This window comes from Cetorhinus maximus, chromosome 2, assembly GCF_964194155.1.
Source record: "Cetorhinus maximus chromosome 2, sCetMax3.hap1.1, whole genome shotgun sequence".
NCBI classification, from domain to species: Eukaryota; Metazoa; Chordata; class Chondrichthyes; order Lamniformes; family Cetorhinidae; genus Cetorhinus; species Cetorhinus maximus.
The window spans coordinates 77,811,587-77,827,855 of record NC_135880.1 but is presented as its reverse complement, the minus strand read 5'-3'; the positions used below and the strand labels follow the sequence as shown (position 1 = coordinate 77,827,855).

The 16,269-nt window shown below is 46.0% G+C and overlaps 1 protein-coding gene across 3 annotated transcripts in view; it reads right to left on the bottom strand.

Annotated features, from left to right (window-relative positions):
• Positions 1-16,269, bottom strand: part of ythdc2 (YTH domain containing 2) — a 188,957-nt gene that overhangs the window by 17,101 nt on the left and 155,587 nt on the right. For all 3 annotated transcript variants that reach the window (XM_078566322.1, XM_078566327.1, XM_078566335.1), the window contains one exon: positions 541-723. In XM_078566322.1, the coding sequence (XP_078422448.1) occupies positions 541-723 (183 nt within the window). The remainder of the gene's footprint in view (positions 1-540; positions 724-16,269) is intronic.

Sequence of the window (16,269 nt, the reverse complement as noted above, 5' to 3'; positions counted from 1 at the left end):
TGGAAATCTATCCTGCAGCATAGCACAAGACATGGAGAACCCAACAATATTAGCAACAAAAATGTGCATCGTCACAGACAGGCTGACCAGACCACCAACAGTTAACAAATGAGTGTAAATAATTTGGCCATTATTGTGGTATCACACAGAGGGCTACGACAACATTCCCATAAACACCAATGCTTTTTACCGATGGTTGCATGTTGTGGTTATCACTACATCTTGAAACGTATCTCAAATCAGCCTGCATCATATTACAGCATATAGGTGCTCAAAAATGAAGTGCATGAACAGCTGAGTAATTACAACCAGCTCAGTTCTTAAAGTTCTTTTGTAGACTTCAAGCCCAAATAACTGATCAAATTAAACTATTTGCCCTCATAGGTAACTGACAGATATGAAGGTTTATATGTAAAAATTTTTTAAAAATATCTTATAAATCAAAAAATCATCCTAATGGCACAAAATTAAAGTGAGACAGAAGTACTACTGTTTTCTGTAGGAAAAAATATCGTACATATACTGAATGTTAAATCATACCTGTCCATCTCTACTTATCTGCACTTTCTTATTATCATTCCATGGGTTCAACAGATGGTGGGCATATTGGAAAGGAAGGCTTTCCTTTCTAATCCATTCCACTCGGAAGACTCCTCCTAGCCCAGCAGAACCCCACTCCTGGCTTCTCTCCCGCCCTATCTCGGAGATCATTCTGGCAAAGCCCTAAAGAAAACAGAGTGATTTTTAATTATATACAAATTATTTTAAATTTACAAATTATTCCCCTCTTTAGTTGATCCATCTCATTCATTAGCTAACAGTTGAGCGATGCTTAGAATGTTTTAGTTGATGAATTTTCTCTCACTCCTCGTGGAGTAAGCACATGGGCTGCATTCAGCGAATATCTAATGACCACTTCTTACCTTTCATTCCTTCAGTCTTAGTTCTTCTTCATCATTCTACTTAATGGCCTCACCATCTCCTATGATCTCAGAATGAACTCTCAGATCACAGAATCACACAGTGCAAAAGAGGCCCTTTGGCCCATCGAGTCTGCACCAACACATGAGAAACACCTAATCCCATTTACCAGCACTTGACCCATAGCCTTGAATGTTATGACGTGCCAAGTGCTCATCCAGGTACTTTTTAAAGGATGTGAGGCAACCTGCCTCCACCACCTTCCCAGTCAGCGCATTCCAGACCGTCACCACCATATGGGTAGAAAAGTTTTTACTCACATCCCTCCTAACCGTCTTGCCCCTCACCTTGAACTTATGCCCCCTCGTGACTGACCCTTCAACTAAGGGGAACAGCTGCTCTCTATCCAACATGTCCATGCCCCTCAATCTTGTACACCTCGTTCAGGTCACCCCTCAGTCTTCTCTGCTCCAACGAAAACAACCCAAGTCTATCCAACCTCTCTTCATAACTTAAATATTTCATCCCAGGCAACATCCTGATGAATCTCCTCTGCAACCCCTCCAGTGCAATCACATCCTTCCTATAATGTGGCGACCAGAACTGCACACAGTACTCCAGCTGTGGCCTCACCAAGGTTCTATACAACTCCAACATGACCTCCCTACTTTTGTAATCTATGTCTCAATTGATAAAGGCAAGTGTCCCATATGCCTTTTTCACCACCCCACTAACATGCCCCTCTGCCTTCAGAGATCTATGGACACACATGCCAAGGTCGCTTTGTTCCTCAGAACTTCCTAGTGTCATGCCGTTCATTGAATACTTCCTTGTCAAATGACTCCTTCCAAAGTGTATCACCTCACACTTTTCAGGGTTAAATTCCATCTGCCACTTATCTGCCCATTTGACCATCCCGTCTATATCTTCCTGTAGCCCAAGACACTCAACCTCACTGTTAACCACCCGGCCAATCTTTGTGTCATCCGCAAACTTACTAATCCTACCCCCCACATAGTCATCTATGTCGTTTATATAAATGACGAATAATAGGGGACCCAGCACAGATCCCTGTGGTACGCCACTGGACAACGGCTTCCAGTCACTAAAGCATCCTTCTGTCATCACCCTCTGTCTCCTACAACTAAGCCAATTTTGAATCCACCTTATCATTGCTAAATTAAGAAGGCAGCTCACCACCACCTTCTCGCAGGCAACTAGAGATGGGCAATAAATCCCAGCCTAGCCAGTGATGTCCATATTCCGTAAATGAATAAATAAAAACTCCTGGATCACTGCAGGTCAGTGAACTCTGCTGCATCAAATGATTTATTTGAGTCTGTTTCTTGGGCAACTAAACCAAAATAATATTTGAACTTATTGGGCAGAACTTTGAATCGTTTGTCCCATGCACAGCAGGACTGGTTGGGAACCCAAATGCTGATGCATAGGGCTATGCCATGGCTCTTAACTGAGCCATGGTATTAGCATCCCGATTCTGGATTTCCTGACCAACCAGAGAGAATAACCTGCTGAATCTGTCAAAGGAAGAATCTCTAATTTAAGGGGCCTCGGTAGGGGTCAGAAAGGCTCAACTGTACATGGATTCCTGAAGCTGAAACAACCACAGAAATGGAGAAGAGGTATGAGAAGGTGGTTTTCTCTGTGTCTCTCACTCTTACCTGGATATTCTGCTGTGGGATCTGAAGGACTACAGTGAGGTAAGCTTTCCCAAAAACAGGAAAAAGAGGTCAGCCTCTGAAACCAAGTAGGCATAGAAGCAAGCTAAAAGCAAAATACTGCAGATGTTGGAAATCTGAAAGAAGAACAGAACATGCTGGTAAAACTCAGCAGGTCTGGCAGCACTTGTGGAGAGAGAAACAGAGTTAACATTTCAAGCCCATATGACTCTTCTTCAGAGCTAAAGAGAAGCAGAAATGTGATGTAATGGATTTTATACTGTTTAAGGGTGGGGTGGAGCAGGATAGGAGGTCAGGGATAGGTGACAGCTAAGGAGAGACTGAAAAAGATGTCATGGACACAAAACAAAGGGAGTGTTAATGGCAGCGGTAAAGATTAAAGGAGGTACTGATAGTGGCATAAAATTAAGATCACAGAAGGTGTTAATAACAGAACAAGGGTCAGTGCTCTGTGAAAGCACAATATAGAAATAAGTGACAGATGGCCTGTGGGGAGAGGGGGGGTTGGAGTAAAAAGGATTAAAAAAATGAGCAAGTAAATAAAAGAATAAAATAATTTTTAAAATAAATAAATTTTTTAAAATTGTATTCGAAAAGGGATCATGACGGAGGAGAGAATTCATGGTTTGAAGTTGTTGAATTCAATGTTAAGTCCGGGAGGCTTTAAAGTGCCTAATCGGAAGATGAGGTGCTGTTCCTCCAGTTTGCACTGGGCTTCACTAGAACATTGAACCAGGCCAAGGACGGACACGAGGGCATGAGAGCAGAATGGTGTGCTGCAAGGGTCATGCTTGTGGACTGAGCAAAGGTGTTCCGCAAAGCAGTCAGCCAGTCTGCATTTCTGTCTCCCCAACGTAGAGGAGACCGCATTGGGAGCAGCGAATACAGTAGACCAAACTGAAGGAGGTGCAAGTAAGGTGCTGCTTCACCTGAAAGGAGTGTTTGGGGCCTTAGACAGTGAGGAGGGAGGAGGCAAAGGGGCAGCTGTTGCACCTTCTGCAATTGCATGGGAAGGTGCCATAGGAAGGGGATGAGAAGTTGGGGGTGATGGGTGATGGAGGAGTGGGCCACGGTATCATGGAGGGAACGGGCCCTAGGGAATGCTGATGGGGGGGTGGGATATGTGTTTGGTGGTTGCATCATGCCTGAGTTGGCGGAAATGGCGCAGGGTGAACCCTTGAATGTGAGGCTGGTGGGGAGAAAAGTGAAGTTCTGTACTCAGCAAGTTCTGTTTCATCCCCTTACATCCTCACCTCAATGAATTTCATGCCATTCCCATGACACCTTTGTCAATCTCTCCTTAGCTGTCATTTATCCCTGACCATCTATCTTGCTCCGCCTACTCTAATCCCTTAAACAGTATAAAATCCATCACATCATTCTACATCTCTTTAGCTCTGAAGAAGTCATATAGACTCAAAACGCTAACTTTGTTTCTCTCTCCACAGATGCTGCCAGACCTGCTGAGTTTTACCAGCATTTTCTGTTTTATTTATTTTAGGTATAGATGCACATGGCTGAGGAAGTTAGTAGAAGAAATGTGGTACCTCAAGCCTGGACAGCCAAAGCTCATACCGATCCTATTGTCCTCTTCCACCCATGCTTCACAATAACACTCCACAAATATTATCCTTCCCTCCTCTCCACACAAGCCACTTCTAACACTCATAACCTTGCTTTCTCTCCTTGAAGGAGAAAAGAGTGCACAATCTTGTGGAAGTGCAGAGACACGGTCATTGGCAATGCATGCCCACCTGGTCCACTGAGAAGGTTATCTTGTTCCACAAGACTGCAGATGTCAGCAGCAACCTGCTGCAAAAGCCTGAGTCTCCTGAGGCAGTGGCATTCAGATATGTCAAGAGAGTTGATCCTCTGCCTGTACATCTAGTTGGGAATCTTACTTCATTTGAGCTGTGTCTGTGTCCAATTGTGGAGTGGCATGTGGCTGAGGGGAAGGCAGCTACTGCTACTGATGTTGCTCCTGCTCCTCTTGTTTATCACCAGAAAAGGTAGAGTTATACAAGCTGCTCCCATGCTATTGTGAAGGGAAGTGCAGCTCAAGGTGGCTAAATGCAAGACAGGTGACACGACTTCCAAAAAGTTGGCAATCTCCTGTCAAGCAGTGGAAACACTCACTCAGAAGTAGTACTGTTAGGACCAGCCTCTCACTTTGGGCATGGCTTTAATATCCCCGTTGAAGGCTTACCAGGACTGTCAGTTTCCCTGAAGGAACACTCCCAACTGTGTACTCGCCTGGTTGACCCTGGCGAGTTATTGACAGCTAGGGAAGTAAGTGTTAAAGCCAGAATAGTTGGTTAAAACAGCAATTAATTACCTATTTGCATATGACAATTACTTATTGACAGCTCAAAGGGAGTTCCCTGCTTGCCTGCAAACCCATCTGGGTGAAACATAGAATGGGCAGGGTGATATTGGGATTCTGACCCAAGGTCACTTTTAGAAGCTTTAACTCCCTGCATGCACCCAAACCTCTTTCTTCTATGTTAACTCACTATTCATTGAGTGTTTAATTCAGGTGGTGGGCTATATCTACCTATCATACTAAAACCGGTCATTGGCTTGGAGGTGCATGTTGTTTGCAATGTGTCTCTCTGTAAATAATAGCTTATAAAGTGTGTAAAGATTAGGCTCCAGTTATAGCCTTCACTGACTGGTCATCTGAATTAGAACACCCTTTGCAGTTAAGATTCTGCCCATTAAATCAGAAACAGCGTAAATGAAATGTAAATAAAAATGGTAAAAATGTTCTGCTTAAACTGTATCCAACCTGTTGAAATCAAAAATGAAACTGCAAGGATGCATTGCTAACTAACATTATTTTATGTTTTCATTGTGATACAGGAGGAACGAATAACAATGCAGCTTATATTGCATAGGTTTTTAAAGTAAAGTGCAATACGTAACAATTTAAGTTTTTCTGGTTATCTTTATCGAAGAATAAACATGGACATTAATTATGTTAAGTTTGTTCAGCTTGCTGAAAAAGGATTAGCTTCCCAAAATGACTCCATGTTGAATTGTGGGTCAAAATGCAGATGAGAGATAGGGCCGGCTAATGCATTTACCAAATATAGGACAGTGGATCACAACCTCTGCAAGAAGCGAGTGACTAGACGACTTAAGAGAGCTGGCGAAGCCACTTAAACTAAATAGACATTTGTAGCTGACCAGAATTCTTAACAATTGCTGGTAGCTAGTTACCTGGGATAGTGAGTGAAGCAAAAAAAAATTCAAAACATTTAAATTTCTCAAGAGAATTAAAGCAGCAACAATTAAAAAGTTAACTAGATCAAGGAGCAGAAATTAAAATGGCACGTATAGCAGTGGAAGCAAAAGTGAGAGAATTTCATCTAAAAAGCAAATTTTAGTTGAGGAGAAATCATACTGGATCTTGTTCTTCTAAGATCGTAAAGATCACATGTTTGGAAGGTGCTGTAGAAGATGCCTTGATGAGCTCATGCAGAGCATCTTGTAAATGGTGCATACTGCAGCCACGGTGCGCCAGTGGTTGAGTAAATAAATTTATAAGGTGGTGGATGGGAGGCCAATCAAGTAGGCTGTTTTGTCTTGGATAATGATGTGCTTCTTGAGTGTCGTTGGAGCTGTTGTCATCCAGGTAATTTGAGGATGTTCCATCAAACTCCTGACTTGCAGATTATGGAAAGGTTTTGGGATGTCAGTCGTTACTTGCCGCAGAATATCCAACCTCTGACTTACTCTTATAGGCGGCACAGTATTTATTTGGTTGGTCCAGTTAAGATTCTGATCAATGGTGGCCCTCCAAGATGTTAATGGTGGGGGATTCAACAATGCTGAACATCAAGGGGAGGTGTTTAGAATCTCTTGCTAGGGATAGTCATCACCTGACACTTGTGTGGTGAAAACGTTACTTGCCACTTATCAATCCAAGCCTAATTACTGTTTAGGTCTTGCTACATGAGTGAACAGACTGCTTTATTTCTTGAGGAGCTGCGAATGGAACTGAACATTGCAATCATCAGGGGAGAGCCCCAATTTGGAGAGTGCAAAAGGACCACCCTGAGACAGGCAGTCAGCAGCAGCGTGAGGAGCGTGCAAGAGGAGGACCCTGGGACAGACAGTCAGCAGCACCGAGAGGAGCGTGCAAGAGGTGGACCCTGGGACAGACAGTCAGCAGCACCGAGAGGAGAGTGTGAGAGGAGGACCCCAGCCAGGCAGCCAGCGGCACCTAGAGGAGAGTGTGAGTGGAAGACCCTTGAACTTGAGCACACGGAGGGCAGACCTGCGTGAGAAGGGCAGCAGCGGCGGGAGATAAAAACCAGTGGCAGAGAGCCCTTTCAACTTGTTTCTACCTGTCAGAGCCGAAGTGTGACATCACAGGAAAACAGGTAGGGTGATTGGTAAGTATCGCTTCCGTGTCTCTTTTGGTTGGCCAAGTGGTTTAAAACAGGAGACGTTATTACAGCTGAAGAGTACAGTTAAGAAATTCACAAAATATTTAACATCCAAATTAATTAATTAGAATAGAAAAGAGATGGCTGGGCAGGCAATGTGTTGCAGCTGTAGTACATGGGACCTGATGGATGCTGGTGCGATCCACAGTGACATCTGCAACAAGTGTTGGCTGCTTAAGGAACTTCAGCTTAGAGTTGACATGTTGGAGTCCAAGCTGCAGGCACTGCAACACATCAGGGAGGGGAAGAGTTACCTGGACACTGTTTCAGGAGACAGTCACACCCCTTATATTAGTTACATTAAATTTGGACCATGGTCAGGGACAGCTGGGTGTGACTGCAAGTGAGGCAGGTATGGGGATCCAGAATTTAGCTTTGGAGGAGCCTCAGCCAGTGCCCTTGTCCAATAGATAAGAGGTTCATGCTCCCGGTGTGGACGAGGGCACAGTCTGCAGGGAGGATAGCGAACTGACCACAGCACTGTGGTGCAGAGCACCATTCAAGTGGGAGGAGAAAAGGGAAATGTGGTAGTAATAGGGGATAGCATAATTAGGGGAATAGATACTGTTCTCTGGAGCAAAGACAGAGAGCCCGAAGGCTGTGTTGCCTACCTGGTGCCAAGGTTAAGGAGATCTCTTCTGGGCTGGAGAGGGACTTGGAGTGGGAGGGGAAGGGTCCAGTTGTCGTGGTCCATGGAGGTACCAACAACATATATAGGACTAGGAAACAAGTTCTGCTGAGGGACTACGAGTGGCTCGGGGCTCAATAAAAAGCAGAGCCACAAAGGTGGTAATCTCCGGATTACTACCTGAGCCATGTGCAAATTGGTATAGGATAAATAAGATTAGAGAGGTAATTGTGTGGCTCAAAGTTGGTGTGGGAGAAATGGGTTCCGATTCATAGGGCACTGGCATCAGTACTAGGGAAGGAGAGAGCTGTTCCATTGGTAAGGGCTTCATTTGAACCATCATGGGACCAGTGTCCTGGCAAATTGTATAACTAGGGTTGTAGATAGGACTTTAAACTAATCAGTGTGGGGGGAGGGTTCAATTGAAGGGAAGTTTAAAAAATCAAAGAGAAACGAGAGAGCAGAGGTGCAGGATAGTGAAGAGGCGAACGATAATCAAAGTGTGACAAGAAGGGGCAGACAATATAAGCAGAAGAGTGCAGCCGAAATTAGAACCAGAATGAATAATAATGGTAAAAAGTCAAAGCTTAAGGCTCTTTTTCTGAATGCATGCAGCATTTGTAACAAGATAGATGAGTTGATGGCACAAGTAGAAATAAATGAATATGACTTGATAGCTATTACAGAGACTTGGTTGCAGGGTGACTAAGACTGGGAACTCAATATTCAAGGATATTCAACGTTCCAGAAAAATGGGCAAAAAGGAAAAGGAGGTGGGGTAGCATTGTTAATAAAGGAAGGTATCAGTGTGGCGGTGAATAGTGATATAGGTGCAATAGATTGTGATGTGGAATCAGTTTAGGTGGAAATAAGGAATAGCAAGAGGTGGGAGTCATCTATTGGCCTCTGAAGAGTTCCTCACTGCAGGACAAAGTATAAATTGAGAAATAATGGAAGCGTGTAAGAAGAGCGCTACAACTGCCATGGGTGATTTCAATCTGTATACTGACTAGACAAATCAGATTGGCAGGAGTAACATGGAAGACTAATTTGTAGAGTGCATCAGGGATCGTTTCTTAGAGCAATACGTTGTAGAACTTACCTGGAAACAAGCTATTTTAGATCTAGTAATGCGTAATGAGGTGGGATTAATAAGAGATACCGTTAAGGATCATCTAGGGGGAGGCGATCACAACACGCTAGAATTTCAAATTCAGTTTGAGAGCGAGCAACTCGGATCTCAAACCAGTGTCCTCAGCTTAAATAAGGGCAATTACAGAGCTATGAAGAGAGAGTTGTCTAAAGCGGGCTGGGGAAATAGACTAAGGGGAAGGTCCGTGGATGGGCAGTGGCAGACATTTAAGCAGATATTTCATAACACTCAGCAAAAATTTATCCTGGTCAAAAAGGACTCAATTAGAAGGATGAACATACGTGGTGAACAAAAGCAGTCAAGGAGAGTATCCAATCAAAAACTAAGGCATACAAAACAGCGAAAGCTAATGGTAGACCAGAGGATTGGGAATTTTTTTTTTTTAAGGAACCAGCAGCGTATGACTAAAAAGCTAATAAGGGGCAAATTAATTATGAAAGTAAATTGGCAAGAAATACAAAAACAGCAAGAGCTTCTTCGGCTATATAAAGAGAAAAAGAGTAGCTAAAGTGAGCTTGGGACCCTTGGAGGATGCAAATGGAGAATTGATAACAGGGAACAGGGAAATGGCAGATTACTTAAACCAATATTTTGCATCGGTCTTCACGTTGGAAGACACTATAAACATCCCAAAGATATCAGAAAAGCAAAGAGCTAATGGGAGGAAAGATCTTGTAACAGTCGCTATCACGAGGGACAAAGTATTTGACAAACTAATGGAACTAAAGGCAGACAAGTCATCACAACCTGATGGCCTGCATCCAAAAGTTTTAAAGCAGGTGGCAGCAGAGATAGTGGAGACATTGGTCAAAATATTCCAGAATGCACTGGATTCCTGAAGGGTCCCAGCGGATTGAAAAACCGCTAACATGACGCCCCTGTTCAAGAAGGGAGAGAGACAAAAAGCAGGAAGCTATAGGCCAGTGAGTCTAACATCTGTCGTTGGGAAAATGCTAGAGTCCATTGTTAAGGAAGAAATAACAGGACATTTAGAAAATCTTAATGCAATCAGAGTCAAGATGGTTTTGTGAAAAGGAAACCATGTTTGACAAATTTGCTAGAGTTCTTTAAGGATATAACAAGCAGAGTTAATAAAGGGGAACCGGTAGATGTAGTGTATTTGGATTTCCAGAAGGCATTTGATAAGGTGCCACATAAAAGGTTATTGCACAAAATAGGAGCTCATGGTATTGGGGGTAATGTATTTGCATGGATTGAGGATTAGTTAACACACAGAAGACAGAAAGTCAGGATTAATGAGTCTTTTTCAAGGAGGAAAGGCGTAACTAGTGGAGTGCCACGAGGATCAGTCCTTGGGCCTCAATTATTTACTATCTATATTAATGGCTTGGAGGAGAGGGCACAGTATAATGGCGTAGAGACGATGGCACAGTGGTACTGTCGCTGGACTAGTACTCCAGAGACCCAGGGTAATGCTCTGGAGTCAAATCCCACCATGGCAGATGGTGGAATTTGAATTCAATAAAAATCTGGAATTAAAAGTCTAATGATGATCATGAAACCATTGTCGATTGTTGTAAGAACCCATCTGGTTCACGAATGTTCTTTAGGAAGGAAATCTGTTGTCCTTACCTAGTCTGGCCTACATGTGACTCTGAAAAGCCACTCAGTTGCAACAAACCGCTACAAAGTCACAAAAAAAAAATGAAACTGGACGCACCACCTGGCATCGACCTAGGCACCGGAAACGACAACAGCAATAGCAGCCCTGTTGACCCTGCAAAGTCCTCTGGGGGCTAGTGCCAAAATTAGGAGAGCTATTTCACAGGCTAGTCAGGCAACAGCCTGACATAGTCATCCTCACTGAACCATACCTTACAGACAATGTCCCAGACACCACCATCACCATCCCTGGGTATGTCCAGTCTCACTGGCAGGACAGACCCAACAGAGGTGGCCGCACTGTGGTATACAATCGGGAGTGAGTTGCCCTGGGAGTCTTCAACATCAACTCCGGACCCCATGAAGTCTCATGGCATCAGGTCAAATGTGGGTAAGGAAACCTCCTATTGATTACCGCGTACCGCCCTCCCTCATCTGATGAATCAGTGCTCCTCCATGTTGAATATCACTTGGAGGAAGCAGAGGGTGGCAAGGGCGCAGAATGTACTCTGGGTGGGGGACTTCAATGTCCATCACCAAGAGTGGCTTGGTAGCACCACTACTGACCAAGCAGGCCGAGTCCTAAATACCACAGCTGCTAGACTGGGTCTGCGGCAGGTGATGAGGGAACCAACAAGAGGGGAAAACATACTTGACTTCATCCTCACCAACCTGCCTGCCGCAGATGCATCTGTCCAAGTCAGTAGGAGTGGCCTCCGCACAGTCATTGTGGAGATTAAGTCCTGCCTTCACACTGAGGATACACTCCATCATGTTGTGTGGCACTACCACCGTGCTAAATGGGATAGATTTTGAACAGATCTAGCAACTCAAAACTGGGCATCTATGAGGCTCCTTGGGCCATCAGCAGTAGCAGAATTGTACTTGAACCCGATCTGGAACCTCATGGCCCAGCATATCACCCACTCTACCATTACCATCAAGCCAGGGGATCAACCCTGGTTCAATGAAGAGTGCAGGAGGGCATGCCAGGAGGAGCACCAGGCATACCTAAAAGTGAGGTGTCAACCTGGTGAAGCTACAACACAGGACTATTTGTGTGCCAAACAGCACAGGCAGCAAGTGATAGACAGAGCTAAGCAATCCCACAACAGGTCAGATCTAAGCTCTACCGTCCTGCCACATCCAGTCATGAATGGTGGTGAACAATTAAACAACTCACTGGAGGAGAAGGCTCCACAAATATCCCCATCTTCAAAGAAGAAGGAGGAGCCCAGCACAGCAGTGCAAAAGATAAGGCTGAAGCATTCGCAACAATCTTTAGCCAGATGGATAATCCATCTCGGCCCCCTCTGGAGGGCCCCAGCATTACAGATGCTAGTCTTCAGCCAATTCGATTCACTCAACGTGATATCAAGAAATGACTGAAGGCATTGGATACTGCAAAGGCAATGGACCCTGACAATATTCCGGCAATAGTGCTGAAGACTTGTGCTCCAGATCTTGCCGCGCCCCTAGCCAAGCTGTTCCAGCACAGCTACAACATTGGCATCTACCCGGCTATGTGGAAAATTGACCAGGTGTGTCCTGTACACAAAAAGCAGGACAAATCCAACCCTGCCAACTACCGTCCCATCAGTCCACTCTCGGTCATCAGTAAAGTAATGGAAGGGGTCATCAACAGTGCTATCAAGTGGCACTTGCTTAGCAATAACCTGCTCACTGATGCCCAGTTTGGGTACTGCCAGGGCCACTCAGCTCCTGACCTCATTACAGCCTTGGCTCAAACATGAACAAAAGCGCTGAACTCCGGAGATGAGGTGAGAGTGATTGCCTTTGACATCAAGGCCGCATTTGACTGAGCATGGCATCAAGGAGACCGAATAAAACTGGAGTCAATCAGAATAAGAGGGAAACTCTCCACTGGTTGGAGTCATACCTAGTGCAAAGGAAGATGGTTGTGGTTGTTGGAGGTCAGTCATCTCAGCTCCAAGACATCACTGCAGGAGTTCCTCAGGGTAGTGTCCTCAGCCCAACCATATTCAGCTGCTTCATCAATGACTTTCCTTCCATCATAAGGTCAGAAGTGGGGATGTTCGTTGATGATTGCGCAACGTTCAGCACCATTCGCGACTCCTCAGATACTGAAGCAGTCCATGTCCAAATGCAGCAAGACATGGACAATATCCAGGCTTGGGCTGACAAGTGGCAAGTAACATTCACGCAGCACAAGTGTCAGGCAATGACCATCTCCAACAAGAGAGAATCCAACCATCTTCCCTTGATGTTCAATGGCATTACCATCACTGAATCCCCCACTATCAACATCTTGAGGATTACCATGGACCAGAAACTGAACTGGACTAGCCATATAAATACTGTGGCTACAAATGCAGATCAAAGGCTCGGAACCATGCGACGAGTAACTTACCTCCTGACTCCCCAAAGCCTGTCCGCCATCTACAAGGCACAAGTCAGGAATGTAATGGAATACTCCCCACTTGCCTGGATGAGTGCAGCTCCCACAACACTCAAGAAGCTGGTCACTGCCCAGGACAAAGCAGTCCATTTCATTGGCACCAAATCCACAAACATTCACGTTCTCCACCACCAACGTACAGTAGCAGCAGTGTGTACCATCTACAAGATGCACTGCAGGAATTCACCAAGGCTCCTTCGACAGGACCTTCTAAACCCATGACCACTACCACTTAGAAGGGCAAGGGCAGCAGATAGATGGGAACACCATCACCTGGAAGTTCTCCTCTAAGTCACTCACCATCCTGACTTGGAAATATATCACCGTTCCTTCACCGCCGCTGGGTCATAATCCTGGAATTCCCTTCCTTACAACACTGTGGGTGTACTTACACAACATGGACTGCAGCGGTTCAAAAAGGAAGCACACCACCACCATCGCAAGGGCAACTAGGGGTGGGCAATAAATGCTGGCCCAGCCAGCGAAGCCCACATCTCGTGAATGAAGAATAAAAAAAAATTTGTTGGCGATGCAAAAATAGGTGGGAGGGCATGTTGTGATGAGGGCATAAGGAATCTGCAAGGGGGTATAGATAGGTTGAGTGAGTGGGCAAAAACTGGGCAGATGGAGTTTAACGTAGGAGAGTGTGAGGTCATGCACTTTGGTTGGAAGAATCAAAGGGCAGACTATTATTTAAATGGAGAGACTCCAAAAAAGTGCAGCACAGAGGGATCTGGGTGTTCTTGTGCATGAAACACAGAAAGTTAGCATGCGGGTACAGCAAGAAGTTACGAATGCAAATGGAATTTTGGCCCGTATTGCTAGGGTTGTTACAACTGTTGGTGAGGCCGCACCTGGAGTACTATGTACAGTTTTGGTCCCCGTATTTAAGAAAGGATACACTGGCATTGGAGGCAGTTCAAAAGAGATTCACTAGACTGAGTCCTGGGATGAAGGGGTTGACTTATCAGGAACAGCTAAACAGGTTAGACCTTTATTCATTAGAGTTTAGAAGAATGGGGGGTGATCTTATTGAAACGCACAAGATTCTGAGGAACTTGACAGGGTAGATGTTGATAAAATGTTTCTACTAGTAGGGGAATCTTGAACTAAGGGACCATAGGGCAGGATTTTTCGTTCGGCAGGCAGGTATGCGCCTGACCCGCTTGAGCGTGAAATAATGTATGGTGACGTCGGCTGAGCGTCCCAATGTCAAGGCGCACTCTCGCAATATTTTGCACAGCAGGAGACAGAGGAACGCCTGCCATTAATTAAGAGGCCAGTTAAGGCCCTTGACACACCAATTGTCACCGATTTTACGTAGCCCATGCGATTTTTCGACCATCGCACAGGTAAAACAGATAGACAGGCGGGCAGGCCACAATTTGCAAAAGCTCATCCACGGGCGGGATAAGGAGGGTTGACAGCATTGTCAACGTTAGCTATGAGGAGTTTTAGAGATCGTGTGCTGCTGGTTGTTTAACTGGACAGCTTCATCTCGCTTCAGAGCTGCATTGAGCATTTCTAAGCTTCATTTCAGGGCTCATTGTTGCCTTCCAGGCCCCTGGAGGATTCAGACTGTGTGGGCCCTTCTAGGTGTCAGACAGCCTTCCATAGCCCTTGGTAATGGGATTGTGGTCTTTGCTGGAGGCATCTCCTCTGAAGAGGAAGAGAGGGGCAGAAGTGAGATGAGGTCAGGTGTCCCAATGCAGATTCCACAGGAGCGACCTGTGAGAGGAGAGGCGCAGGCACAGGGGGGACAGGGCCAGCAGAACCACGGTGAGGTTGGGGTGTCAGACGAAGGTAAGAGTGCAATGCAGAGATGAGAATTTCGGATAGTGCAACCATCCTAGTGTAGTCTCTTCATTGATGTGAGCCTTGAACCTGGAGTCCCCATTGATAATCGAAAGACGAGGGCACCATGAAGCAGATCTCCGTTGTCTCACCAGGGTGCCTGGCATGCACAGTGACAGTGTAATAGCTTTCACTAATGACATGTTCTCCTTCTCCCTTTAAGGTTCACCAGCAGGCGTTCGCACTGAGGACCCTGAAGGGCCACCCCTGACCCCAGAGGACCACCAAGCTCAGCATGCACCTGCATCACATCCTCTCTGTCAAGTAGGCAACAGGGCAGATACCAGCACTTCAGTGAGCATTAGATAGCCGTCTAGTATCTCGGTGCACATTGGCGAGGGCACTTCACACTTGCTTGAGGTGCAGATGGAGGCAGAGTGTGCCCCGGGCACCGTCAGTCGGAGGCCTGCTGGAGACCAGGACAATGCTCAGTTGAAGGCTGATGATGGGCCTCTGGAGTTGTCCATTAGGCAGCAGATGCTGGAAGTCCAGCAGGGTATGTGGGAGGATCTGGTGGAGATACATGAGGGTATGCATGCCATTGTCTCCATTTTGGAGGAGTCCCTGTGGAGCATGACCACTGTGTTGACCCTCATGGCCGAGCGCAATGCCTCCTCCATGGAGAGAAAGGTGACTCTCATGGAGAGGCTGCTCCAGGAACAGAATCAGGGGTCCCTGGGGATGCACTCGGACCTGTAAGGGCACACACTGGCAATGACCTCAGGCGGTCAGTGTCCTTATGGGAGATGAATGGGGCACCCAGTATCCCAGCCACGTGCCCGTCCATAAATGGTGAGCAGGGAGGTCCAGAGCGACCTCATATTAGCGCACGAGCTGCCTGTCGTCTCTGCAGGCTCCTCTCAGGGCTTTCTGGATGGCGGCAGGTTGACCGCGGCCGGCTGATCGAGGTGCATGCCACCTCTCGAGCTCCAAGGCCTCCTGCCCATAGCGGGTGAGGATAAGATAGCCTCCCTGGGGCTGCCTCCGCTTTTGAATCGCCCGTCTGGTTGCCATTGGACCCGGCGGAGAACATGCCCCCACCCCCGCCTACTTTTCTTGGAGCTTCCCCAGCCGCCTTTCACACTGGGTGGGCCTTAATTCACCTTCCGGCCCTGATCGCGGACGGCAGTCAGCTTCCCAACCACCTCTGCCCGCCCCCGCCAAGGGCAAAATTCTGTCCATAGTTACAGAATAAGGAGACACTTATTTAAAACTGAGATGCGAAGTAATTTCTTCTCTCAGAGAGTAGTGAATGTCTGGAATTCTCTACCCCAGAGAGTTGTGGAGGCTAGATCACTGAAAGTATTTAAAAAGGAGGTAGGCAGATTTTTGAAATATCGGGGAGTTCAGGGCTATGAGGAGCTGGCATGAAAGGGGAGTTGAGGCCTGGGTAAATCAGCCATGATCTTATTGAATGGCAGGGCATGCTTGAGGGGCCAAATGGTTTACTCCTGCTCCTATTTCTTATGTTCTAATTTTGACCCTATGATGAATGG